General features: G+C 56.0%; 1 protein-coding gene across 5 annotated transcripts; it reads right to left on the minus strand.

Annotated features, from left to right (window-relative positions):
* Positions 1–1,822: 1,822 nt before the first annotated feature.
* On the minus strand, positions 1,823–25,258 carry BAHD1 (bromo adjacent homology domain containing 1). Of its 5 annotated transcripts, none has more exons than XM_036843532.1 (7): positions 24,900–25,258; positions 9,183–10,625; positions 7,042–7,421; positions 5,903–6,062; positions 5,424–5,500; positions 4,579–4,679; positions 1,823–4,097 (listed from the first exon to the last, which is right to left on the minus strand). In XM_036843532.1, exons 2-7 carry the CDS (start codon positions 10,609–10,611, stop codon positions 3,908–3,910), a joined length of 2,337 nt encoding a protein of 778 aa, XP_036699427.1. In that variant the 5' UTR covers positions 10,612–10,625; positions 24,900–25,258; the 3' UTR covers positions 1,823–3,907. The 5 variants fall into 5 exon arrangements, with proteins under 5 accessions (XP_036699427.1, XP_036699428.1, XP_036699425.1 ...); XM_036843533.1 differs by having other exon boundaries at positions 4,579–4,670; positions 7,042–7,424; XM_036843530.1 differs by having other exon boundaries at positions 7,042–7,424.
* Positions 25,259–27,239: the final 1,981 nt, after the last annotated feature.

The raw sequence follows: 27,239 nt of genomic DNA on the forward strand, positions 1-27,239 counted from the left end.
TAGTGGTTACAGTGTTTATCCACTGGGGAATGCTGAAATGTCTGGAAATGGAATCTTCTCTCCTCTGTCTTCCCTCTTCCAGGCCTGAAGAGGTGGGACACTCTCTGGTGAGGGGCCAGTGACAAGTTGGTGCCTCGTGACCACTGGTGTGGTCAGCACACATTTTGAAGGGTGAGGAGCTGGGGGCACAGAGCAGCAGCCTCCTTGCCTGGAGTCAGACGTGCTCAGGTGCACCGGGCTGGCCCCGTGGACTAGAGGCAGACATGGGGAATGCCTGGGAAGTCAGGAGCCAGCCTTTACTGATCTGAACTGGGCACCTAGCTAAGTATCCAGACTTCACCCTGTTACATGTGGGGAGCCCGTGAGGCTCTGAACCAGAGTGTCCACATTATTGAGGCAGGTGTCATCTGTTGTATTCATTACCTTCTTTAGTGGTCACAGCCACCTGGGGTGGTAAGTACTATGCGCATCCCCGCTGCACAGCTGAGGAAACAGGCTCAGGGAAGCTGAGACTGTGTGGGTTGGTCTGATTCTAAATCCTAAATTCCTAATCACGATCCTTCAGAGATGAATGGAGCACAAGCACGGAGGGAGAAAGCAGCTGACCCCAGAACACACTGTACTGAGGGGGTGATGGAACAGGAGATGCCACAGGCTTTTAGTGAGAATGGAGTTACCACTGATAAGAGGAATTCAGATGAGGACTCCTGAAGGATGAGATGAAGCTAAAAGACTCACGCGTGGCCCGCCCAATCCTAGCAGTGTGAGCACAGCAGATGCGCAAGGGTAAAGAATGGGAAACCTGGTGGCCTTCCAGCTCCTCAGGATAGGCTCTCTACTCACTGTCTGAATGCTGGGGTGCATCTCAGGATGCACCATTCACTGATTTAGAAGTCTGCATCAGGGTTTAGCCCTCACCGAACTGCTCCTTGCTTCCAATAGCACTGAAGGTAGATTTCTGGTCGTGGGATTATTTCTACTGAAATCTTTTATTTCTTTTCTTTTAAACGTCTTCTATACTAGGAGAGGAAAAAACTTTAAGATTTTGGTAACTGCGTCACATGTGCTCATTTCTCTGAGCAGTTTTCTGTGTTAGCAGTCACAGTGAGGCAGTCTGAATACAGGAATAGCCACTTACTCTGGGGGAGTCCTTAGACAAAGTACTGGTCTCCACACCAGTTTCTCGTCTGTAGAATGATGGGATACTGCCCATCTCATGGGACTCTTGTAGGCAGCACACTGATGGTAGTGCTGCAGTATGTCCACAATGGTGTCTGTGCCACTAACAAGCTCTATGGAAGCGCAGCTGCCCAGATGTCCTTACAAAATGCAGGAGCGGGTTAGGCAGCATATCTGCCTCCTAGGAACCCTGACAGCCTTAGGTCCACCCCACCTTGAACACAGTCAACACTGAGGCTTTGGGGCTGGGGCTAGGTTGACCGAACCAAGCGTCCAGGCGGTCTAGCCCTCGGCCTCATGATGTAGCCTTCATTTCCTCAGCAAGGAGTGCCAGTTGCAAGATACCAAGGCCCTTGAACGGTTTCTGCTGGCCAGTTCTCCAGGGGCATGATCCAAGGTGATGAGGCGGTACCTTTACCATGCAACCACTTGGAGACCAGTTCCCAAGGATTTCACTCAGCCCACCACGATGGGAAGAAGTCACCTCCAAGTTCCCATTCCCTTTGTCTCCTCTCCTCCCGCTGTTTCCCCACACATTCCTGTGCTTTTTGCTTACTGACCTCAGTGAGCCCCTGCACTGCAATGGTTAAGGGTGGTGAGCCCCTCTGCACCCACACACAAAAAGATGACACAACACACAGGAAATGGTCCTTTTCTAAATCAATACAATTTCTCAAATTTATTATTTTTTTTCTTAAAGAAGTACTTCTAATCTCTGTCAAAAGGGAGGTGAGGAAAGGTCCTCCCTCCCTTGTAAACACTGAAATACAGATCTGAGAAACCAGGGTCGACACACACAAAAAGTGCATTTTACAAAATATCAACTAAAATATATTTTACATGAATTATGCTTCCATTGAAATTCTACCAGCTGCATTTTCAGGTTCGAAAAAATATTTCCACATCTAAGAGATTTCAAAAGCATTTAAGTTGTGGGCAGTAGACCCTGCCTCCTGGGAGACGAGGGGCCTGATCTCCTGCTGGGTGAGGCTGGGCTCCTTGGCAGCAAGGGCCCAGCGCCCTGGGAAAGAGCAGGCTCCAAGGCTGGGTCTCCAGAGCCGCCACGGCCCCACCCCACGGCCACCCTGCCAACCTCTCTTACTGCCCCGCCCTCCTGGACTGATGATGCCTTCCTCCAAACAGCTTATTTAATACAAGGGGACCCAAGTTCCTTCCCTTCAGGTTTGGGGTTGGGCTTCCCATGTGTAAATTCACCTCTGAATGGTCCAGGCCTCACCCAGCCTAATAACCAATCAGGAGCAGCCATCTGCTCAGGGACAGCACAGGGCTGGGGGATCGCTGGGAGAGCCCTCAGGATTCGCTTCCACCTCCCGCCCAACTGTCCTCACCCAGTGCCACCTCCTCAGCCTGCAGGGTCTGTGTCTGCCCCTCCCTAGGGGAGGGGGACCCAGTGCTGCCCTCCTTGGCTCCTGTCCCCAGGGTTGTGGCCTGTGGAATCACTCACGAGCATATGCCCAGCGCCGGGCCCAAGCCACACTCCCTCTCCCCACCAGGCTCCTCTTTGGTACAAATAGGAAAGAACCAGACTGCTCCAGCCGCCACACGGAGTGCGCCAGGGCCAGGGCCTAGTTCTGGCAAGGAGAGCAGGGGGCTGAGTCTCCTAATCTACTCTGGGGAGCAGCATGAGGTGAGAACAGGGCCCCTGGGCAACAGGAGCAAACTGAAAATGCAGGTCCTTAGCTCCTAAAGTGAGTGGCTGCAGCTCAGCAGGTCTGTGGACTGATACAGTGTTGATTCTCGCTGGGATGTAAATTAGTGCAATCTACAAAAGACTAGGGTAAGAGGTGACAGGGCAAGGGGAGCCACAGCACTCCTTTGGTTTGATTTCAGGTGGGTGTGGCTTGAAAAGTCATGTGTGAAGTTCTGCAAGAGGTTTCCTAAACCTCCAAGTGTAAGGCAAGAGGAAAAGTCTTCAATAAATCAGGTAGCAATTTTCCTTGCCCCCTGCCCCCACCCCCTCCCAGCTCCCTTCTGCTCTCCCAGACATGACAAACCCCATGTTGATCAGTTAATGTCTGGGAGCCCAGACCTGCTGGGTGGCCTTCACCAGGAGGGGGACAGGAAGCTGACTCCCACAAGCGGGCCACACCCATGACTGTGAGGGCTGGTAACTTGTCCCAGCACCAGGGGCTGCTGCAGGGGCAAAGGAGGAATGCCAGAGAAAGGCCCCAAGTCCAGGAAGAGAAAGTCAATGCTCTGGGAGCCAGACTTTGGCTTCCTAGGCCTCAAAGGAATGAGCTCGGAGCTGTGCTAGAATCTGGGAGAGCCTGGTCCCAGGCTAATGGGGAAGCAGCGGGTCACAGTGGGTGAGGTAAAGCTGGCTCCCACTCCCCCCTGAAGGGCCCAGGGGAGGATAAAGAAGGGCCTGGTTCCTGAAGGACCTTCCCCCAACCCCCCCAGGGGCCATGCCCCTGAGGCTTGGCCCAGCCTCAGGGAAGACTGCTTCTTCAGGAGCCTCTGTCCAGGGGACCACAAAAAGGCGCCCTGGGCCAAGCTGAGGGCTCTGATGCTTTTCTTATACCCTGGCCTCCCCTTCCCTCCCATGGGGCCCAAACCCATAGGGGCCCCTGCCCTCCCCCCACAAGAGAACCACAGGCCAGCCACCTCAGGCTCCTGTGGCCCCTTAACCAAGTGCTGTGCTTCAAGCAGTGCCCCCTGCCCTGAGCCCCACTTGCCCGTGGGCAGCCCCAGTGTGGGCGTGAGGAGGCTACTGAGGGTTCTTGAGGATGCGGCCATGGCGGAAGTCATAGACATGGCGGCAAAGAAACACCAGCTCAGGGTCCGTGTCCTCGGGCACTGTGCGGTGTGGCGGGGTGGAGTAGTCCGCAGAGGGGGGCACCAGTGCTGTCTTTCGGCTGGGGAGACCCTCGCCTCGACGCTTGGCCATGGCACAGAATCTGCAGTGACACACCATTCGCTGTCTTTACCACAGCTATCTTAGCAGGAAGACCAATTCCTTCCCCACCCTGCCCAGAGGGCTGGGACACCCCCTCCCACCTCCACAAGGGCAGGTGCTGCCTCCATCCCTGTCCTGGGGCCTATGCCCTCTCTGCCAACCATCTTCTCTGTCACTGGGGAACCACACCTACCGGGGCCTCCCTCCCAATCACCTGTCAATTCTCCTTGATTTTTTCTGGGAGCAGTACTGTAACCATCCCCGCCTCTGCAACTCTGCCCCAATCACTCTGCGTCAGAGGGGGAACAATTTTTCTTTTTTTTTTTTCCATAAAAATTAGATGATGGAAGCAGACTGTGGGAAGAAAGTTCTAGGAGGTCAGGCCCAGTGAGTCAGATCCCCTTGGGGATCACAGGCTGCCCCCAAATAGCCCTGGGAAGTCTGAAGGGAGAGGCTAGCCAGAGGTACAGGGCACCACCCACCTGCAGTACTCAGCAAAGGTCAACACGTAGCACTTCTCTTCAATGCAGGCCACACTATTCTGGTCCTGATGTCTCGATGCAAAGACTTCATTCTGCAAAGGCTCAAGGGGAGGGAGGAGGAGGTTGGCTACCAGGGTGGGAAGCACCTAGCTCCAGGAGCAAGGCAGACATTAACCACTCTGCTGGGACTCCTGACCTGAGATAGATAACTCCAGCTAGTGCCCAGAAAGCTAGGGAGCTTCCCTGGAATTTCAGCCTAACTGCTCCGCATCAAGCAGCCCAAGGCATTCCTCCCAGGTCCTGTCCTACTCAGGAGCAGCCAAGTGCCTGCTCCAGCCTCTGACTGACATCAGCCTCCCGACCCCCACCCCAGCCCAGGGGAGGAGAGGGGAATTGGTGTGCATTCTCCCATTTAGATGAAAAGTCCCAGCGAGGGAAAAAAAAGTAAAAGGGAGCCCAGACCGGGGGTGGAGCAACCCACACACACGGCTTGGTAGATACCAAGGGGTGTCAGTAGAGTCTTTTCTCCCCTCCCTCTCCTGCTGCAGACAGTAAAGGTGTGCAGCTCCACCTCCCCTTTCCTGTCGCCAGGAAGACACAACTACTTGCTCCCATTCTGGCACCCCTGCTCTTGGGGGCTCCCTTTCTGCCCCACCTTTCAAGACAAAGGTTACTATTCCCTTCAAAACATGAATTGGGGCAGTGTTGGGAAAAGAGGCTAAAACTCAGGCCTTTCCCCAGGTTCTCTGGTGTCCAAGGTGATGAGTCCAGGGACCTGAATGCCCAGGCTGCCACCCCATACCACGTTCTCAGTGCCCCAGCCTCTCCCCCGCCAGGCAGCTCACCTCGTGCATGCTGGGACTGCGGCCTCCCTGTAAGTGCTCTGGTCTGTAATACCACAAGAGGCTCATCATCAGCTCTCCTAGGGGGGAAAGAGAAGCAATCAGGGCTTGAGCTGGCAACTCCAGAGTTACTTAGATAGGCAGGCGGGCTGGCCACCTGCCCTGGAGGCTCATCCAACTTCAAAGCCTAGGCCAATTGTGCAGGCTCCGGCCACCCCTATACCCTGCCTTGGGCCAAGTCTGGCAATTCAGTGGCCTAGAATGCTGTTAGGTATGGAGGAAGGAGGAGGAAAAGGCACTGACAGGTGAGGCAGGGTGACAGGCGCCCAAGCCCCAATGGCTGGAAAGGTTAATGAGCTGATCCAACCCAAGCACAAGGCCGTCTGCAGCCCTGAGCACCAGACAGACGCTGGCTTAGTGGAAGGCAGACTCTGCCAAGGACGCAGGACACTAGTGCCAGGCCGAACTCTAGACAAGGGTACCTGATTCCGGGTTCTCCCAGAGGGCAGAGATCTTGGCCACATAAGGTGTGGACGTCTTTCGAGGGCCTGACTTGAGCAGGACAGTGTCCCGGACTCGGATCGTCTCTCCATGCCGCTCCACCGCCTGGTAGCTCTTTCGGATGGCTGGTTCTGGTTCATCCTGAGCAACAAACCAATGACACAAACAAGGTTTGTGGGGCCGCACTCAGCATGGGGAGGGAGTGACATCCTCTCTGTGCTCTCCTCAGGGCAGTCAAACCACTGAGGATGGGAGACTGCCAAAGTGGTTTGCACTCTGGCCCCTCCTCCCTGAGCCTGGCTTTCAGGGGCAGGAAAGGGAATCCTCACCGTTGGAGAAAGGAAGAGAAATCGGAACAGGGGTAAGAAAGCAGCTCGAAACTTCTGGGGCTGCACTCTGACCACCACACCCACGACAGCCGGCTCTTGTGCTCCAAGCCCCCAGCACCGGGTAGGTCCTCAAGCTTCCTAATGGACAGTCTGGGTTTGACTCTTAAACCACCATGGTATAAGCGGCAAAGCCTTATCATGGGCAAATGACTTAATCTACTGCTAAGCCTGTTTCCTCGTCTGTGAAATGAGGGTAGTTCTAGGACCACGGGGTGTGTGCGTACCTCACGGGGCAGCGGTGACGATGAAAGCGGATAATGCACGTAAAGTGCTTAGCTCGGTTCTGGCACCTAAGAAGTGCTCAATACATTTCAGTCTACATTCTTTTCATCATCCCAGATGTTCCTGTATCACCAATTTTCTCTGCCTATCCCAATTTCCCCTATACATACTTATCCAAAAAGCCTCCAGGGAAGTCCTCCACTTTATAATCCAGGATGAGAGGTGAAGACACTTCAGGAGGCTTCCCTAAGTGTCGGTGACAGAGACGGCAGCCACCAGCTGTGACTGACTGTGCATTCCGTAACTCCCCAAGGCACAGGGCACAGGATCAGTAGGGGCTGGGGGAGCAGGCCGGGCCAGTGTGATCAGTTCCTGGGGTACAACTGAGCTGGAACCCCTTGTCACTTCCCAGAGTGGCTAGAGCAGGGGTTGCTGGGACCCAACTCACTGCAGGTCCTATGTCCACACCGCCACCCTCCCTTCTCCCCATCAGCTGAGCTGGCACTCACCAAGACATAGACGGCTTTCTCACAGGCAGCCCCAACGGGCACCCAGCCGTTAGTGCGGCGGCGGCGGCGGCGGCGTGGGCGTGGGCGCTGGACGCGAGGCTGCTTGGGGTGGCTGGGCCTGCGGGCAGCCTTGCTCCGCGCAGTGTGCCTACAGCTGGAGCCCGTGCGCAGACCTGACTTGGAGCCGCTAGGAGGCTTGGCGCTCTGAGGGCACGCGCGAGCTACCGTCTGGGGCTCCGAGGTGGGTGTCTGAAGATGGGGGACAGGCTCTGCTGCAGGTGGCACGCTGGGCACAGGGCATCCCAAGAGGGGGTGGGCAGGTGAGGCAGGGTGGCCAGCTTCCGGGAGAGGAAATTCCAGCTGGCCCAGGGACCTGCAGCCTTCTGGGAAAAGGAGAGAAGGGGGTCAGGGAAGGTAAAGCAGGGAACCCCCGGCCCCTCTGCTTTCAGAGCCTGCTTCTTTTAATTCTAAGCGTGAACCCAAAGGCCACTGAGGTGGCAGGTGGGGTCAGAGGCTGTTAAGGTAGATGATCAGTGACAGGCCAAGGGTTTTTCTTGACCTTGGAAACTGGCCCACAGACATCTCCATCTCCTCTTCTAGCCTGAGAGAAGGGGAAGTAATGGGAATGGCATCTCTAAGCTCTGACTTAATCTTCCTTCTCTAAAGCTTCCACTGTACTTAGGAGCAGGGGGTCTGGAGTGAGACCAGGATATGAGTCCCAGATCTGCCACTTACCAGCTGTGTGACTTCAGGCAAGTCACTTTACCTTTCTGTGCCTTGCAACAGAAGTAGTAGTTATGAGTATCATATAGTGTGTCCTAGGTGTTTTCCTATCAACGTATTAACTCTTCACATCCTTACAACAACCCTATGAGGTAGGTACCATTACCCTCATTTTACAATTAAGGAAACTGAGACACAGGGTGGTTATTGGTTTGTCCCACAGTCACGTGGCTGAGGAAGTGGGGAGAACATTTCAGTCTGGCTCCAGAGTCTGTGCTCAATTAACATGCCATATGGCCTCCCATATATAAAGCACTAAGAACAAGTGCCTGGCACATGGTGCTTACTGGTGTCCCAGGGCAAGGGGCTAAGGGTCTTGGGTCCCACAGGTTAAGTGACTAGACTTAGAGAGTGGTACGGAAGAAAAAGAAAAGCCTAAAAAGAAGCTTGCTCTCATTTCTTAGAGCTCCAACTCATGCGAGAACCTGAAACAACCAGTCTGGCCAGAGTCAACCGGTCTATAAAGTTGTTTTATAGACCCCTTCAAGAAGGGCTGTGCAGGGGAGGGGAGAGCCCTGAGAAGGCCCGGCCCCTCACATCACGAGCAGCAGGGCAGACCTGCTGGCTAGCATGGCTCTGGTCACCTCATTTCCACCCAGGGGCCAGGAAGGGAGCCTGGAGAGGCATGTGAGGACACTCCTGCCAGTTTGGGGAAAGAGAGATCACTTAGGGGTGTCTCATCAACTACGGCACGAGACTCTCAGGTGTCTGGATCTTGCCAAGAAGGTAGACACCAAAGCCCAGGCCCTGATGGCAGCCTGTCTGTTCTCAGAGTGTGCCCACCTAGTCTGCACCTAGCAAGGTGATTCTAAGTCTGAGCATTACTTCTCCTTCAAGGCCTGTATGGCCAGGACGAAGCTGTCCTATTGCAGCTGGTACCACCTACCAGGCCTGGTGCCCACCACCCCTCCCGTGAATGCTGAACTCGGTTGGCATGCAGATGGTCTGGGTTCCCGGGAAGTAAGGAATTCTAGCTTTCCTCGAGGAAAGCAGAAGGACATGGGAACAACTTGGCAAAAGTGCTACTTTCAGCATCTAACTTGCTACTCAGAGTCTAAGAATGGGCATCCCAGTGGAGAGGGAGGAGAGACACTCCCTGCCCACTTCACCACCACAATGCTACCTAACTGCCATGCTGAGAAACCTCCACAGACAGTGGGGACGGAGCAGGGCTCCTAAGAGCTAAACACGGGTCTCTTTCCTGGGAATCTCCTAGGCTGGGGGCACAAAACTAGAGGAATCCTCCCTTCTCAAAACCCCCGACTCTCCCACACGGTAGACAGATGCCAGTGCGCCCCACCCTCTTGGGACACTGCTTCTCAGACTCCCTGGTGTACCCCACCTCCAGGAAGGCATACCTGCTGCAAAAGGCATTTTGTAGGGGCAGCCGCCACAAGTAGTGCCAATGTGGGTAAGAGACGGGGGCAACATTTCACAGATGCTGTAGCCATTCACTCCAGTGTCCTCACTGGAGCAGTAGCGAGAACCCCACGGAGGGTGCTGGAAGTGGGTGCCCGCGGCGGGCACTGAGCTCGGGGCCAAGAGGAGCCCCGCGTTAGCTGCAGCCACTGGGGACAGCTTGCCCTCGGGGAGCACGGAGCAGGAGGAGTAGCCACCACACTGCAGCCCGGCCTGGCTGCAGTACAGGTAGAAGCTGCCTAGCGCGGTGAGCTCAGGCCCACCACACAGGCCACTGTAGTCGGCGGGGTTGCCAGGCATCGGTAGCGGGGAGAGCTGGGGTGCAGGGAAAGAGGGCTGGTGCAGTTCCTGCTTGGGGGCAGGTGACTCCTCGCCTGGGCGCCCGGGCTCCGGCTTCAAGGCTGCCTGCCCACCCATCAGCAGGGGCAGGTGAGGGCGCAGCCCCAAGGGGCTCTCCAGAGCCTCACTCAGGGGCTGGTAAGGTGGCTGGCTGGACGGCCCACGAGGGGTGGTAGACGGCCATGGCTCCTCGGGGTGTCCTTGCCAGCTGGGTGGGCCCGCAGCCTCCCCAGAGCCAGCCCCCTGCCGGGCCTTGGGATAGTTCTTGCCATTGACCTTGGCCCACTTTGGCCTCGGGGCCCTCAGTGTTGGTGGCTCAGTGGAGTGCCCATCTGCTTCTGGGTGGGCACGAGGCGGCCGCAGGGGTAGCTCCCGCTCCTGGCTCAGCTTTAGGAAGGCAGCTGCATTCAGGCTGGCCAGTCTCTTGGGAGCTGGATCACCATCTCGGCGGGCCCCTTCATCCGGTGCTGGCTCTGGGGACAGGTCCCGACTTCCTCCTCCGAGGTCCCCCAGCCGGGGCCGCTTCTTGGAGGAGGCCCAGCCTCCAGTGGCCCGGTCACGGTCCCGGCTGCGGTGGGGGTCTCCCCCTCGGCTGCGGCGGGTGCCCATCAGGCTGCTGGTCTCTTCCCGCTCCAGCAGCAGGTTATTGAGGGCCTCGGCGTTGAGGGAGGCCAGGCGCCGCTTGCGGGGCTGGGGGAGGCCAGTGTCCTCACTGGATGGGGCCGGGCTAGGGGGCTTGGGCAGGTCGGGGGGCAGCTCATCAGCCTCATCTGCGCTCCGTGGACCAGCCACATTCTCCAGGCGGGTCAGCAGCACTTTGCAGGCCTTGGGCTTCTCGGGAATTAATGGGCGCTTCCGCAGTGGGTAGTTCTTGCGGCGCCCCGTGAGGTGCCCCGGGCTCTCAGGAGGACCTGGCTCCACACCCTCTGCCCCCTGCTCCATACTGCTGCCCTCCATCTGCAGGGGCTCCTGGCGGCCCGTGGGGCCCGAACTCAGCATGGGAAGAGACTTCCTCCGAGTGTGTGTCATGGAGTACCTCCAAGCTGCAGGACATAAGGCAGGCAATGAGAGAAGCCTGCCCTGGCCTGCTTTCTCCCCCACTGCAGCCCATCCCGCGTCCCCTGCAGTAACTCTGGCCTACCCTCACCCCAGCTCCAGCTTGGATGTTCCCGGGACCCCCCTTCCAGAGTGCAAAGGTCTAGTGGGGTCAGGCTACCAGCAGCTGTGCAAGGACTGGCTGCCCCACTCTCCTCTGAACCAAGCCCCTGGGGACCCTATGGAGCAATGCAAACCCCAGAGCTGGAAGACAGAAGAAGCTGGGGGCAAAGCTCTCGGTTGTCTCCACCTGTTCTTCTCCCACTAGATACTCATCGCAAGACAGGAGGAGACTGCCCTGAGGACACGGAGCCAGGATAGGGGCTTGGGGGGTGGGAGCCCACCAATTCCTTCAAGGACATTATCAGCCCCCTCCCCCGTCTTGAGGCTTCTGAGATTGGCCACAGGAGGATAAGGAGATGGACAGTGAGGAGCTGAGATGAGGAACTGCCTGCTGGGCTGTGGAGGAGGCAAAGTCCAGCCTGTGAGGACACCTGCCTGGCACAGACAGCAGGACAGCCATAACCTGGGTATTGCTGGAAAGCCCCCTCAGAGTGAAGGCCTGGCTGTGAGGAGCCTGTGGGGGGAGGTCTCAGCCAGCCCGTGGAGCCAGCCCCACCTTAGCTCAGATTCCAAACAGCTCAGTGCCAGTGCCTGGGGGAGCGATGTCAGTAAGGCTGGGGCCAGCATTCCCAGGTAGGAAACCCAGGGACCACACTCTAGACCTGTGGTACAGCTTTAAAGGCCCACCAGCCACTAAGAGCTGGGAAAAGAAAGTACCAAACAGAAGAACTAACTCAGGCGACAAACCCAGGCAGCCTTGTTAGTCCTGCCTTATTCCTCAGGACTCCCTCCTTGTAGGCAAGATGCCAGGCAGGGGGCAGGATGGGGGTGAGTCACAGGAAACCCAGAGCGCCCCAGACAGAAAATGCCTGCGACCAGGCATCATCCACCCCTTAACTTTGCTTAGCAGACACCCCCCCCACCTCCAACATACCTGGGCCCCCCGGGTACCCCCCTAAATGAAAAAGGCAGCAGGCTGTGTGCAGGAAGCTGGCACAGCCCAGGCAATGGAGAGCTGAGGGGCAGGGTGGGGGGGACGGATACTGCCGGCATTGGTGGTCAGAGACTACTATGCTGTTCACTCCCTACCTACACCCCAACAAAGCAAGATGCTGCCGAGTAAGGTGTCAGACAGAGCTCTGCCCTCCCCAGCACTCTGCGACCCCTCCTGCCCAGCAAGCTTTTCAGCTTGATTTCTCCGCTGCTATTGTTATTCACACTCGCTCCACCAGAGGAGCTGGGAGCAGTCCCTGCAGGGCCAGGATTTAACCCTGAAAGTCCCAAGCCTGAGGACTCCCAGGGAATCCAGAGCCCTTCCAGGAGCTCCTGTGGCCTTGGGCCAGTGGCTGGGGTCACTGGGTGCCCTCTACCCTCTCTCCAGAGACATGCCACACGAGTTGAGAAAGAGTGCTCCAAAAACCAGGCTGAGGGCAGCGGGGGTGTCCCTCACCCCTGAGAAAGAACTTGGAAAACTGGAAAAGGGAGGCGGGGTGCCAGGCATTGCTCTGGCCACATGCGGGGACCTGCATACCCAGAGACCAGGCCTCAGGCAGGACAGAGAGTCACAGAGGCAAATCCATTCATTCCTGAAGCACAGACTGGAGTGCTCCTGAAAAACCCCAGGCATCTGCTAGGCTACCTAAGACTCTTTCTTTCTTCTAATCAGGGTGTCCACCCATCCCTGATTGCTCAGCACACTTATTAGCAATACCTTTTTTCACCCTCAAAAGAATCCCAGTTGCTTATAACCCCAGGCCCTTCCCTCAAGGGCAGGGCACCCCTGTGCCAGAGGTGAGGGAGCAGGAACAAGGAGAAGCACATCTGTATTTCCTAGGGAAGCCTGCGCCCAGCCCTCCCCCACCCCCAAAGGGCCTGGAGAAGGAGGACAGTGCATAGACCACACAGCTGAGCAGGGGCCAAAGCCCCTCAGCAGGCCCCAAGTTACCAGAGGAGTCAGACCTGGGAATGGCCGGTGGCCAAGGCTGAGGTCACCTGGGCTTATGGCCTTTAAGGACATGGACACCAAGCAGAGTAAGGAGGGGTGGATGGGAAAGAGAAAGCGAACACAGGGAGGTGTTTCCAAGCCTGGCCAATGAAGAGCTCTTGGCGGACCACGGTCCTTGGTCTGCCCTCGCTTCCCCCCACCCTCAATTTGCCGGTAGACTTGCTACATGGATGGATGGCCCAGGGATTCTGGGATACTTGGTCCCACTCAGTCTTTCCCTTGCAATGTGAAAAAGACTAGGAGGAAAGCCTTCCACTTTCGGGAGCCTGTCCCCAGAACCTGGGAATTTGTTCCTGGCAGAGTATCTCACTCTTTCACCTCCCTCTTAGTCCCTCAGGGACACCCACTGTCCCTGAGGCTGATGATCCCAGGAAGCTTCTAAATCACAGGGTGCAAGTCACATTTTCAAATCAAGCATATGGGCCTCCTGCTAGCCTCCCTTGAATTTGCCAAATCCCGTCACCCGCAGAACTCCTAGCTTTCACGTGGTGCCTAAGGCAGCAACGTCACTCACGCTCCTGAGGAGAGGCTGGGGACTCTGCTGCCTACCGCACTGCACTCCAGGCTGAAGAGAGTCAGTGAGTCATGCTTTGAAGCCAGATGGATGTGTGAGAACGTCGGCAGCAGCTTTTCCCTGGGGTGGGGCTGGGTGGAGGGGCGCCCAGCCTGCCAGGGCCCCTCCAACCTGCAGGGGTGGCCCAGCTCAATGGGGGAAGAAGATCCCGGGAAAGCAGGAGGCTTGGTTCCCATTCCAGCTCTGCTAACCATCCTGCTGTCCTGTCCCTCCCACTTACACACCAGCTCAACCAGGAACTTTCTACCACTACCAACAGACAAGGGTGCCTTGCTTCTCTCAGACTACCCTCCTCTTCTCTGGGAAGCCCTGTCCTCCCAGGGGCAGGTAGTTCAGGCACCCTCGGGAGAAGGTTCCTAGGAGGGACTCCCCAGGGCGTCTTAGAGCTCGCCTAGACCATGTCAAGCAAGCCCTCACTGAAGAAAACCAGTCTGAAGCACAGTGGCCGGCCGGTGGTCCTCCGAGCCAAAGACCCAATGAATCACAAGTTGAATCCAAAATCACAAGCCTGACCAGGGCTGGGAGAAGTCATCTCCACAGAAACAAAAAAGGAGGGAGGCCTTGTCTTTTGCCCTCAAGATGCAGCAGCACCTTATACGTAGCCCCCACGGCCCACCAGGGCAGGTGGAGGACACCCAAGGTACTGTGTGCAAGGGCAGTTCAAAGGCCTGGAGGAGATGGGCTGTGGGCACCAGAGGGGAAACGAGGGCAAGGGTGGGGGCCTGGACGAGCAGGTCGAGACCAGATCACTCCCCCAAGCAGAGGCTGCCCTGGGGCAGAAAGAGGCCCTCAGCCTTGGCCATGGCTCTCTCTAACTTACCCAGCTCTAGGCCACACCCACACCCCCATCCTTAGGGGTTCAGGACCCAGGGCTCTGCCCCACTGCTCTTCCTGAAACCTCTCTTACCCACTGCACTTGAAATTTTGCTTTTCAGGCTTTTTGGTTTATTTGTAGTGGGAGGGAGTACTTGGGGTGGGGGGGGGCGGTCTTAGGTAAGAGCAGACCAGGTGGTCCCCTGGGTGAGGGTCAGGAAGGGCCCTGACCCAAGCCACCTCCCTCCAATTACACCTAAAGCCACACAGTGGGCACCGAGTAAGCAATGCCCACTTCTGCAATCTCTCTTGGAATAACCCCCTCCGCCACCCCTCAACGGAATAATACTTTTTCACGAACACTGAGTTTCTTGAATCTGCTATCAGAGAAGAAAAGCAGCAAGAGCACAAAGGCAAGCTCCTGTTCTTTTAAATTCAGTTGATGTTACTTCATGGAAAAACAGAGAGGTGAAGCTGCTGAAATTCTTGTGATAAAGCCAGATAAAGATGTGGCTGGTATCTTTTGAATCCCCCAGAGCTGGTAAAATGGAAACAACCAAAGCTTTAAGTCAGCCAGACCTGGACCCAGCACTGGCCCTCATGAGCAACTTACCTAACTTTGCTGAAGTTCAGATGCTTCATCTCAAAGAGACACATCAGAAAGAACTTTACTTAAGAGTGGTGGCGAGAATGACACTAGGGACCACGCAGGAGCCTAGCAGAGTAGGAACCGGGCAGGCCAACATCCTGGGGATCCCCCTCTTTCAGACCCACAGACAGAGGAAGGCAGCCTGCCCTCGGCCCTCGAATCCCCACATCAGGAGTCCAGAGCCACCGGGGGTGGTGAGAAATCTGAAAACGCAGCCTGTACCTGACCCCTGCTCTGCTACCGTTCCATTGAAAACGCCCGAGCGTCCACCCCGGGAAACGCAGCAGTGCCACCCCTATCCCACTCGGGACCCAGTATGGGGTGAACTCTGAGGGGCTCAGTTTACAATGCAGCGAAGAAGGCAGGGGCAGAAACCGTATCCCACAGACCCTGAATAACAGCTCCACGCCTCCAAGAAACAAGAAAGGCGAGATCTTCAGATGCCAAAGGCCCAGGGGATGGGGTCGGGGGCACTCGCTCTGCCTGCTGCTGCCATCTGACTGCAGCCTCAGCGCAGGCTCCCAGAGAGAGCAGAAGCCTTGGCTCCAGCAGCTCAGAGCTCAAGCCCCAGGCTACTGCCCCGAAGAGAGGGCCTCCCTGGTGCCCATTCAGCCTCACTTGCTGTGGGTACTCAATTCGCTCTGCAGTCAGGCTGGGATCCTACAAACACCTGGGCAGGAAGCACGGCGCCTGACCAAAGGGAACTGGCCTGACCCGTCTGGATGCGGCTTGTTTTATAGACTGCCCTCGGGTCGTGGCCATCTGAGAAGCTGGGCCCGCCTGCCCCGGAGGCACCAAGCCTATCTCTGGCCTGTCGACCACCTGCTCCTCACACTTCACATTGGGGGCTCCCAGGAGCCCAGAGAGGCGGGAGCAGCAGTGCAGGGGAAGGCCCACCCCCACCCCAGACAGGGTCCGGGGCGGCCACCAGCCCAGCCCCACAGCCGGGCCCTAACTCTGGCTACTCCTGTCCACGCTGAGCATCCCAGCAGGAGCGCCCAGACACACAGGCCCAGAGCTACACCCGAGCATCCAGAACCTCCACGTATTGCTGGCTCTGGACACAAAGCCAGATATCACACCTCTTGGTAACTGTAAAAGAACATGAATCTCTGTGGGGAGGGAGGAGAGCTTTAACTCAGACTATGAAATGGACCTCTCCATTTTACATTAGAATTGCAATTAAGTACAGGAATATAGTAACAGTAGAGTCGGTGGAATCTCCTTCACCTTCTCACTGGAAACAGCCAGTCCCTAGTCTCAGGGCAAGGCCCTTCGTGCAGGTAGGGGACTGAGAGTGAGGGAGACAAGACTTACCCCTGGGACCCAGAAGTCAATATATACACACAGACCCCTGAGCGAGGACAGTGGGCAGAGAACACTGTATTTCAGTCATACCACAGTGCTCTGCTCTAAGAAACTCAGACCTGACAAATTAGAAGGTAATCACGTGCAATACAAAACTAGCCTGTAGAGGCTTTCTTTAAAGGCACATGTCCCTACTGAAAGCAACCTACCTTCCCCTAGCTTCTTCTCAGTGCCCAGCTCCTGTGTGCACGAGGCAGACCTCTATGTGCAGGTGTTGGTCCAGCTAAGCCAGAGCACCCGCCGCTCACTTCCAGGCACACGGCACCTCTTGTGACCTTTGCTCATTCAGCCAACGTTTGCTGGCCCCTCGCCACAGCTCAGCAAGGCGAGACCCACACGGGGCTAGAAGCCACTTCGTGCCACTGCTAATCCGAAGTGGGCTTGGTCAATGGCTTGAACTTCTCTGAGCCTTGGTTTCCTTACCTACACAGCAGGGTTGTTATGAGGATCAAGTTAAATAAGAATGCGTGTCAAGTGCCTAGCAGAGTGCCTGGTATACAGCAGGTGCTCAACACAAGCTCATTCTTTCCCCATACATGTCAAGTATCAGGCTAAGTGCTGAAGAAAAATGCAAAGCAGACTGAGGAACTGGAGCTTGGGCTGGTAGGAAGACAGAGGACAAGACAGTGTGACAGGGCTGTGACTGAGGGCTCGGGAGCTCGGTGCAGAGAGCTTGCCTCCATGGCAGCTTCCTAGAGGGCACATTTGAGACAGGACTTTCAGACTCTTGCTGAGGGTTCTACGGTCTACTTCTTGCCAGGTGTACTAAGCCCAATGGGAAATGGGCAGCACTTTGAGAAATGTGCTTCCTAAACATTTGGAAAGGGCGGGAGACAAATCCAACTTTCCCCAGACTCACCACCATTGGCTCCATACAGGATTACTCCAGGCTGGGGGACAGGGAGCGCCAGGCTAAGGCTCCCTCAGACCCTCCCACCCAGACTCCACAGTGCACAGACCAGGCCAGAAGCAAATCTCCTCCTGGAGCAGGACCCATTTGCTCCGGGCAGTTAAAGTGTGGAACAGGGACAGGGAACCTCAAGGCTCAGCAACAAGTCAACCAGGAGGAAAGCTCGCGTACTGATGCACCATTCTTCAAAAAACACAACAGCTCACCAGCCTGCTCTGGGCACCTGCCCAGGAGTGGCAAAGGATATGTGCTGGTTCAACCACCAGGACACTCCAGGAACCAGTAACTTAGATTTCTAAGATGGCTTGCTGAGACCGGAGGTGCAATCTCTTGTCCTGAACACAAGAAACTGGCCAGCCAGGCCAACATGGGAGCTCTGCCCTTAGCCTCCCCAGCAAAGTGCCGACCTCCTGAATGAAACAGCCATGAGGAACAAGACCCAAGACCAGGGCTTTCCAATACTCCCCCAGCGTGAACAGAAACACAGGCAGCCAACCTGAATATCTCACGCCTAACCAATTAACTGTTTAGTAACACCCCCATTATGCAAGCTCTGCAGGGACAGGCGGGCTCTGCCTTCCTTACCAATAAATCTTATCCACGGGGCTTAGTAAGAGCTTATTGAACAAATGAAGATCTGGTGCCCACCTGCTCCATCCCATATAACATTTCCACCCTAGACTGACGGCACAACTTACAGCCCAGAGAAACTCTGACCTCCAAACTATCCCTCATCCCCAGGAGTCCACCTTGCCTCTTCAATATAATCCACAGTTGAATAGGCTACTTTAGGAATTCTCTCATATTACACAGCACAACCTTCTTCCACTACTGTCCTCTTTCTTCTCTCTCCCAACCTGCCCAGCTATCTCAGGAGAATATTCCTCTCGTTCCACTTACTTCTTACAGTCACCGTCACTCTCATTCATCCTTGCCACCCCCCACTCCCGGTGGCTGGTATCATCTCACCCTAACATGGAGAAAACAGAGGCACAGGGAGGCAGAAGAACTTGCCCACACTCCCACACCATCGAGGGCAGAGGCGGGGCGGCTGGTGTCAGTCCCCAAGCCCACGCCCCAAACCGCAACACAGGACGGCTGCTGAGTCACAGACCAACATTCGAGATCAACTTGCATGTGCAATTCTGCTTCTCTGTGCTGTTTTAATTATTGGCATTAACACATTATTAGTTTTTCCTGATTTTTCACCACAAAGGAATTGAAAATGTACTACGATTAAAAGGCATCTGTATACTGGCCAGGCAACATAAACATAATTTTACAAACTGTTTCTACAGAAAAGTCTGCTCAAAGTTCCCAATATGCTCTTAGATGCACTTCTGAAACAAACCCATTTTATATCCTCGAAAGGGGTAAGGGCTACAAAGACGTGTTTTCTTGATTTTAACAGTCAATCCAGGAAAGGAGTCTACAGACTTCCCCCCCACCCCATGCATCTAACCACGTCTCGAATTAGACGAAATCTCCATCACGGACTGCAATGAAGACTGAAATTTGGTCATCACACTCCAAACAGCCATCTTAATATTTGAAGACATATTACCTGACCTCTTGGCTACCTCTTTGGGCCGAATAAGTCCAAGTCCTTCCAATTTTCTCTGACGATTATCTTTTAGTCATTTCATCTGTTTTACAATTCTTTTCTACACTTCGTCCGAACTGTGTGAACCCCTTCAGGCACAGAGCAGGGGACACCCCTCACTACTGAGGAGGGCCTGCTGACCCTGACTATAGTGGAATCATGACTCCATCTTCCATTCTGGCATACATGTCAGGATATCCCGGCATCAAGCAACACCCTAATACTTTTGCTGTGATATCTGCAAAGATCCTCTAAAAGCTAATAATTCACCTCTAGGGAATTCCCTGACAGTCCAGTGGTTAGGACTTGGCGCTTTCACTGCTGAGCCCCGGGTTCAGTCCCTGGTAGGGCAACTAAGATCCCACAAGCTACAAGACACAGCCAAAAAAACAGTAATAATAATAATTCACCTCTAAACCACCTAGCTGGATGAGAATGTGATTAACAAACTGAATTTTCCCCAAACATTTAGACAGGCAGCTGCCATTGGAGAAGGGCCATCCCTCTCCTCTGTAAGTAGGAAACTGAAAGAGCTGCATCTAAGGAGGGCTGGGGCTCAAACAGGCACTGAAGATGGAAGGGAAGTATGGGGTGGTCAGTACCACTCCAGGTGAGACCCTGGGGTCACAAGAGGCAGCACACCAGGTGTCTTAACACACCAGGTGTGTTAAAGCCCCCACCCCCATCCTGCAAACCTACTGGAAAAGAAACATAAGAAAAAAGATGTAGACCTCAAGTTTCTGCCTGGCATTGATCCTGTTAACTAAGACGAGTCACTTGTCATTTTTTCATTCAGGTAACTTGGTTATGGTGCCTCAGAAATAAGTTCCTATTTCAAACCTCAGAGAGGCTGAGACACAAACCCATTCTTTTATTCCTGGTGCCTGCAGAGGATCTCGAGGGCAATGTTATTATTATTGTTATTATTACTGGTAGGACGCTGAGACAGGTTAATAACCAACCATCTTTGCAGGTGTTTCCCACTGGGAAAAATGGAATCTGGATGAAAATGCTTCCCGGGACATCACACAAAGTCCTGGATGTGACTTTGCCCTGAGGCCTGCTCACTAAACCCACCACAGTCAGATCCCCAGCCGCTAGAGCAAGTTGCCTAGGGCAGGACACCAATCCCTCCACTGCAACCCCAGGGCCAGGCTAGTACTCAGCCACTCTGCAAAGCCAGCTCAGTGGAGCCAAGGGCACTTGTCTGGCCCTGAGCAGGTCGCCTGCAGCCTCAGCCTCACGGCCACTGCTGCTCCTCCTCCTCCCTACTAGCCGGTGTACTGCTCATTAGTGGCAGTACCAGGAGGTGAGCAGGGGAAACATAAAGGAGCTGAAATTCAAACCAGTCTATTTTACTCCAGTTAGGTGCCTCCCCTAAAAACAGGCAGGATTTCATCATCCAGGACCTCCCTATCCCCTTTTCCGGGGAGGTTGAAGCAGGCTGAAGGGTGAGGCGCTGCAGAATCTCAGGACCCCAGGTGCCAGGAGCCTATGCTTCTAATCATCACAGGCTCTTGACTACATGCTGTATTGTCCACCTTTTCAGGGTTAGCAGGCACTTCCAGCCATGAGTTGGCCCATCATGGCAAGGCCAGGGACCTGCAGAGCAGGAGTGCTGGGGCTGCCCTCCGTGTCAAAGCACACTCTTCTTGTCCCTCCAAAGTCCCCAGCACCATGGCAAGTTCACAAAGGAAGTGAGTCCTGCCAGACTATGCTAGCAAATTCCCATAAATACTCGGGCTGGGGTAGTACTGCTTATGTAAAATGCTTCCCCATTGAGAGATGCTGCTTTATTTACATTCTTCACAACCCATTCATAAAAAGGAGGCCCTTTAATGTTGGGGCTGTTCGTATAATGCTCCATAAACCCAGCAGCTTCAACTGGCGACCTTAGTTCAACACAGGCAACTTCTCAACTCCGGAGACTTTTTCCCCTTAAGCTTTTTTTTTCTCTTTAATGACACCTTGCGACAGGGCGCTGAGGCCAGATGTTGCCGGAGCAAGGCCAAGAGGAGTAAGAACAGATAAAATGAAACACACACAAGTCCTCCTGAATGCTGGGACAGAGGTGGGGAGGAATGAAAATAAAGAAATCGAAAATCCCCACAGAACTCCAATGTGAACTATGTATGTTGGGAGGTTTAATCCCTTCCAGGTTTACTGAAACTTCCCTTATGGATGTCAAAATGCTCCCCAACTTACACCTCTATGTACCAGAGACAGTGTGGAGGGGATTTTTTTTTTTTAACCCCAAAGGAAAAGATAGAAAAAGGCTCTTTTTGGTTTTTAATCTGCATTGTGGCTGAATAAAAAAAGCGGAAATTTTCTCTGCTTCTTTGTAAAAGTGTTCCAGGGGCTGCTAGATCCAAGAGGGGCACAATCTGCTTAGAGTGGAGAAACTCAGACCATCCTCAGAAAGAGAGGAAGAGCCGTGTTCCAGGACACACAGCACAAACAGCCCAAGCAGCTGAGAAGAGAGGCCAGGAGATGCATTCTGAGGTAACCTGTCTCCTGCTACTGTAGAAGCAAGGAGGAGAGAAGTGGTGCGGATTTTTTTTTTTTAATTGACGGGGGAGCGGTCTGCATTGCCATGGCAACTGTGAGGGGTGGCATTCCTGCTTGGAAGGGAAATGCTGGTCCATTAATCATCAAACTGGGGCACAAAAGGGAGGTTTGGGGGAAAGGGGATGGATGCGGAATTTATTTTTTCAATGTCTAGACTCAAACCAGTCACCAGTCCTCTCTCCCATTTCTCCCATGGCCCAGGGTTGGTGGTAAACAAAAACGGAAGTTCCAAGAGAGCCGGGATCATAAGCTGTCCTTTCTGATGGGTCCAGTGTGGGACTGATGGTGCCTCCCATATCAGCAATGCCTCTATAAACAACTCCTCCAACATCAGTCCCCAAAGCCCTGTCCACACGCCAGACCCAGGAATCTTCCTTTTCTGTTCTCAGAACCGTGTTTTCTCCCCCATTTATACCCAGGACTGAGAAGAGATAAAACATATGGATTCATTTAGCATGGACAACAAGGAAAATTGCATAAGAGCAGCAAAGCCGGGTAGCGAGAACGGCCTGGTAAGGTAGGAGGAAAACAGGATTACAGTCCTTTTCCAATTCATGTCTATATGGTATCATGTGAGCAATCCACAGGACAGACTCTTCACCAGCTGGAATATCAGAAGCAATCATTTGCTCCCCATGCTAAAGCACCCCAAACACACCCTATGTATATGCCTTAGAAAAGGTCAGAAACCACCAAGGACTCCTATACTAGCATTTCTAGGGAAACAGAAGGGAAGGTTTCCCTTCCGCTCCCACTCAACTAAGCAGCCAACTGCATTTATTCATTCAATAAAAACGATGTGCACAGCACTATACCAGAAATCGTAGAATACTCACACACACACAAAGGTTTAATACTCACACTGTCCTTGTCCTTAAGAAACTTCCAACTGACAAAAGCACTCAAGAAGACACCATGTTATAAAATCCAGGGTCACAATCTCAGAGGCAAGCAACGCTGGCCTGGAGTGGTCTGAGATGAAGGATGAGAGAGCACGGTTCAGGCAGGAGAAGAAGAAGGCAAGGGGCTCCTAACTGGGGACAACTGGCGAAATCAGGAGGAGCAAAGATGCAGGGAGATAAACATACATAGCGCAGCATGGCTAGGGGAGAGCCTTAAGGGACACTGTCTAGGATGAGACTGCAGGAAGAGGGGAGTCACTGCAAGTTTGTGGGTAGGGCAGTGACATGGGGAAAGGAGTGCTTTACAAAGAATGGTCTAGCAGCTGTGTACAGAATGGATCAGAAGGGCCAGAGGAAGCAGGAGGGACAGGGAGGTCATGACAACAACATAGGCCTGACATGGGAACAGCAGGGCAACAGAAAGGAAGAAAGGGAGGGAGATATAAAAAAGAAACTCTTCACTGGCTAAACTCTCCAGAGCAAACCCTCTTCAACACTTGATCTGACTGACATGAGTCTCCTGCCAGGTAAGAGCCTGTCAAAGAGGGAATCATTGTTTTGGCCATTCTCCTTTAGGTTCTGGTGGCCAGACAGGTCACCCCCTTCTGACTGCCACCAAAAGAAGTCACATACATACTGGAGAGCCCCTCAGGAGACACAAAGACCTTGAGATGCTGCATCATCCTCTGGATCTTAGACATACAATTAAATTCTCTCAGAAAAAACTTTAGTCTCCTGCATGAGGTAACACCTCCCTTTCCCACAAGCCTCAACTCCACCCAGGCTGGGGTCTAGACCCTATTGGGGAGGGGGATGGAGGGTGGCCATGAATTAACTCCATGCTCAGACTAAGCAAGGGTGACAGGCGGTTTTCCCAAGGAGGGATTACAGTCAACCACAGCTGGAAGCAGCTCATAACCAAAACCTTCCTGGGGTGGGACCGAGATTTTAGCAAGTATCTACATTCTAAACACCCTAAGTCTCCCTGTTTTTGTGGTCCCAATTCTAAAATTAAGTATGGGATCACAGGAGAGGGCACAGGAGCTCTGAGTGGGTTTTTACATATGCAAAAACAGCATCCAGCTTAGAACTAGTAACTGGTGGGGTCAGAGGCACTCATGGCTTAAGCCACTGGTTCCCAAATGTCCTCTACTTGGCCAAGGACAGTGGTGTTCCTCCAGGACATGTGGTCTCTATGGGGCCCTTTTCTCCTTTTTGCAGAAGGCATGGGGGTGGAAAAGGTGGGAGGAAAGTCTCTCAGGTGATAGAAAGAAAACCTTTTTTATTTAATAATTAAATTCCTGCCTGGGTTTATAAACTCAGCTTCTCATTTCTCTATGTGAGTACCTTCTTTCGCTAAAGAAAAGTGCTGAAGGCAGTTATCCATGGATTGCTGGAGCACTTCTGGGAGGTATTTCCTAGTCCCCAGTCCAACTGGTCTTCTGCCCTCTTAAGACTAGTGACAATGGGCGACTGGGAGATGTCCCAGGTGAGATTAACCTCTGCCTGTGGACAGAGTCTTCTTGCTGAAACCCCTCAGTCCTGGCAGGCTCTAGAGCTGCTCACCGGACTCTCTCCTGGTGAGTCCAGCAACCCGGTCGCCACCGGCCAGGCCCACCATGTGCACACCCCCACCTCTGCCCCACTGGGTCGACCCCACTCTTCCCAGAACAGCGAGGTGATCCGAGACTGGAGCCGTGAACCAGTGCCGCAGCTCCTCCCGGCGGTCGTCCCGGCCCCCGCAATCCCCAGGGCAGAGTCCGGCCCAGTCGCCCTCCCCTCGGGGTGGGTGGCTCGGACCCGCTCCCCTCCCCGACGCCACCACCTGCGCCCGCTCCGGCGCCGCCTTTGTCCGGCGCTTCGCCGCCAAGCGGGCCCCTCGGGCCCGACCTGACCCGGCCCCCAGCCCTAGAGGAGAGGCGACGAGGCGGGCAGGGCTAGGCCCGGCCGCGAGCACTGAGTCCCGCTGTCACTTAGAGGCGGTCTGACAACTTCGATCCCCCCGCCCCACCTCGGACTCGGCCGCTGCTCCGCACGGTCCCCGCCGGGCCTCCCGCGGCCCACACTCGCTTCTCGAACCGGTTCCCTTCCCTCTTCGGCGCCTCCCTTCCTTCCAGTCCGATCGGGTCCGGTCTACACTACCCCCCGCCCCGGCGTGGCCCCCATCCCCTGCCCCCCATCCAGCAATAACCGGTCAGCTCCCTGCGCGGGAGGGCGCCCCCCACCCTGTGCTGGCGATCCCGCGGCGCCGCCCCCAGCCGCGGCCCCTTGCCTCGGGGACCGCGATGGGGGGAGGGGGCACGGGGGGGCGGGGGCCTCGCCGCCCGCGCACTCGGAGGCGAGCCGGCTCTGCCTCGGCGGAGAAACGACCGGCGTCCTCCCGCCCTCCGCCGCCCGGGACGCCCGCGCCGCCGCCGCCCGGCCAAGCTGCCACCCTGCGGCCCCCACCCACCCCGCCCCCGGCCTGCGAAGCGGGCGGCCCCCGGGGGCTGTCACCTCGAGGCGCTCCGCACTCCCCGATGGCGGGACCGTGGCGCCGGACCCGGGGAAGAGAGGCGGCACGAGCGAGCGGGCGGCCGCACCTGCTTCGCGTCGTCCGTCCGTTCGTCCGTCCCTTCCCGGGCTGGCGGGGGCGGCGGCGCGGCGCGCTCGGTGGGGCGCGCTGACGGGCGACCGGTCCTCTCCCCTTCACTCGTCTGCCTCCCTCGCTCGCTCCCTCCCGCTCGCTCGCCCCTTCCCCCCTCCTCGACCGCGGCCCCTAGCTCACCGGGACGGCGGCGCGGACGGCGCGGCTCTGGGCTCCCGCAGGCCCCGGCCGGGCTGGAATCCGGCGGCTGGAACCCCCCGGGGGCGCTCAATTCCCGGGCTCCACGCTGCTGCGTCAGCGCCTCCTCCTGGGGGCCGGGGCCGGGCGGGCGGAGCGGGGGCCGCGGCCGGGCGGGGCCGTCGGGGGGGCGGGCGCGCCTGGCCGGGGCGGGCGGACGGCGGGGGCCGGACGGGCGGGGCAGGCAGCCGGACGGGCGGGCGGCGGGGGCCGGGCTCCGGGATCCGCTACGCCGCTCGCGGTTCCCCCACAAACTCCCCGAGAGCGGAGCCTCCGCCGCCCTCCTTCCTGCTTCCTCGTCCCCAGCCAATCAGCAGCGCGCCCCTCGGCCAGCTCCGCCAATCAGCCGCCCCGCCCTGCGCTGGCCCCGCCAGCCAATCCGGCCCTCGGCTCCCCCTCCCGGTCTCCAACCAATCAGAACCGTGGGTCGGTCGTCCCAACGCAGGGGGCAGCACGAGGCGGCCGCGGGAGGCGGTGCGGGGAGTGGTGGGGCCTGGGGGGAGGGGTACGGTGCCAAGGGTGGTGGAGGGGGCGGTTTTCTTTGCCGGCTTCTTGGATTTTCTCTTCGTCTCCAGAACATGAGCCCGTATCCCATGGTGACCCGACCCTGGAGCCCCAATCCCCTAGCTGCTACCCGCCCCCCCCCCGAGAAATCTAATCTCACCCCCGCCCTGGCCGTCACCTCTCTACATCCCTCGTCCCCCTTCTCCTCTCCAGCACCCAGTGGAGAGAACTGCGAGCCAAGGAACACCCCCACGCTCGCCAGCGGCTGCTGCCCCCAGGGCAAGGCTTCGGGAAGACCAGCCGAAAATCAAGCGAGGACAACCCCCCTTTCCTGCAGAAAGGGCCCCAGACTCCAACGAAAGGGCCCCGACTGCTGAGAAGCCCCTCCCGCCCTTGCCTCATCTTTCCGACTTCCCTGCCTGCCACGTCTCCTTTCCTTTCAAGCAAGGTCGGTCCTGGCTCGGTAACCCCTCACCCGCATCTCTTTTTCCTCTTTCTCCCCTTCACCTACCGCCCCCCACTCCAGCTCCTAATTCACCCTTCTCAGAAGCAGAGTGTGGAACCCTCATCCATTTCCAGCCGACAGCAGAGCCTGGTCTGTGAGTCCTTGACACCCACACACCCTCTTCCACCACCGCGGGGAACATCAGAGCTCTCCGGGGGAGGGAGGAGGGGGTGGGCAGCCTGACAGCCCAGGCTGGACTCCCTCTCTCGCGTCCCCAAGCCAGGATGGGACCAAGTGTGGACACTTACCTGGCTTCCCCCTAGTCACCGAATGCTGTGGCTCCGTCTCACACCCACAGACGTGCCTTTCCAAGCCCGAGCACGCTCGCGGGGTCAGCGGGGTGGGTGGGCACAGCAGGCTGAGGTCACACGGAGGTGTGGGAGGTCCCTGTGAGGTGCGGGAAGGGGCTGTGTCTTCGGCACCTTGTATCGCCAGAGCCGGCAAAGGGCTTCACTTCAACAAGCACTGGATGCGCACATAGTAGGTTCTTGAGAAATGCTGAGTCCACCCTAGAACAAAGCCTCATTCCCAATTCAGGCGGGGGAGGGGAGCTTTGGGAAGTAAAAGGAGGAGCGGCAAAAAGGGTAGTGTCAAGTCACCAGAGCCTGGGAGCAGCCCAGGGAGGGGCTGAGTGGAGGAACACCTCTGGCAGAGAGAAGCACCCCCAGTGCTGGGGCTGCCTAGGCAAGAGGAGAAACCCAGCCTTGGAGTGTGGCTGAGGGACTCCTCCTGCACCACACATAATGCCTAGCCTTTCCTAGACCTTGAGACTCAGCACTTTAAGAAAATCAGGGCTGCCAGCCCCTATGGCTGGGAAATAGAACCCTAAAAGACAGTTTGCCATCTGCCTCTGGAGCTGTCAGTGGGGCCCAGACAGTCTTAGCTGTGTTGGGGGACATATTTAAAGGAGAGGGCCACCCAGGAGGGTGTGAATGGAAGCTGAAAACTAAGACTGTGGCACAGCAACTTCTCAAAGGGCCAGGTTATCCGAAGACAACTGCCCCTACTTCTCCCACCTCCCACCCTTAGGGAAAGCAAAATCCCCGAACCTATAAAAGAACACTAAAGGATTTCTCCCCTCCCTGAGCCTCCCAGGACAAAGATTCCTAGCAGTACCCCACCACCATCAGGCCAGCCCTACCCCCACCTCACGAAATACCCCCTCCACCTGTCTGTCCTGTGAGCTGATGTCCCCCACCCCTCATCAAGAGACTGGTGGTAGAGGGTAACAGCAGAGGTGGCTGCTGGTGCTGAGCCATGCCATCTGGCAGACT

The sequence above is a fragment of the Balaenoptera musculus genome, chromosome 2, assembly GCF_009873245.2.
Source record: "Balaenoptera musculus isolate JJ_BM4_2016_0621 chromosome 2, mBalMus1.pri.v3, whole genome shotgun sequence".
In the NCBI taxonomy this organism is placed as follows: Eukaryota; Metazoa; Chordata; class Mammalia; order Artiodactyla; family Balaenopteridae; genus Balaenoptera; species Balaenoptera musculus.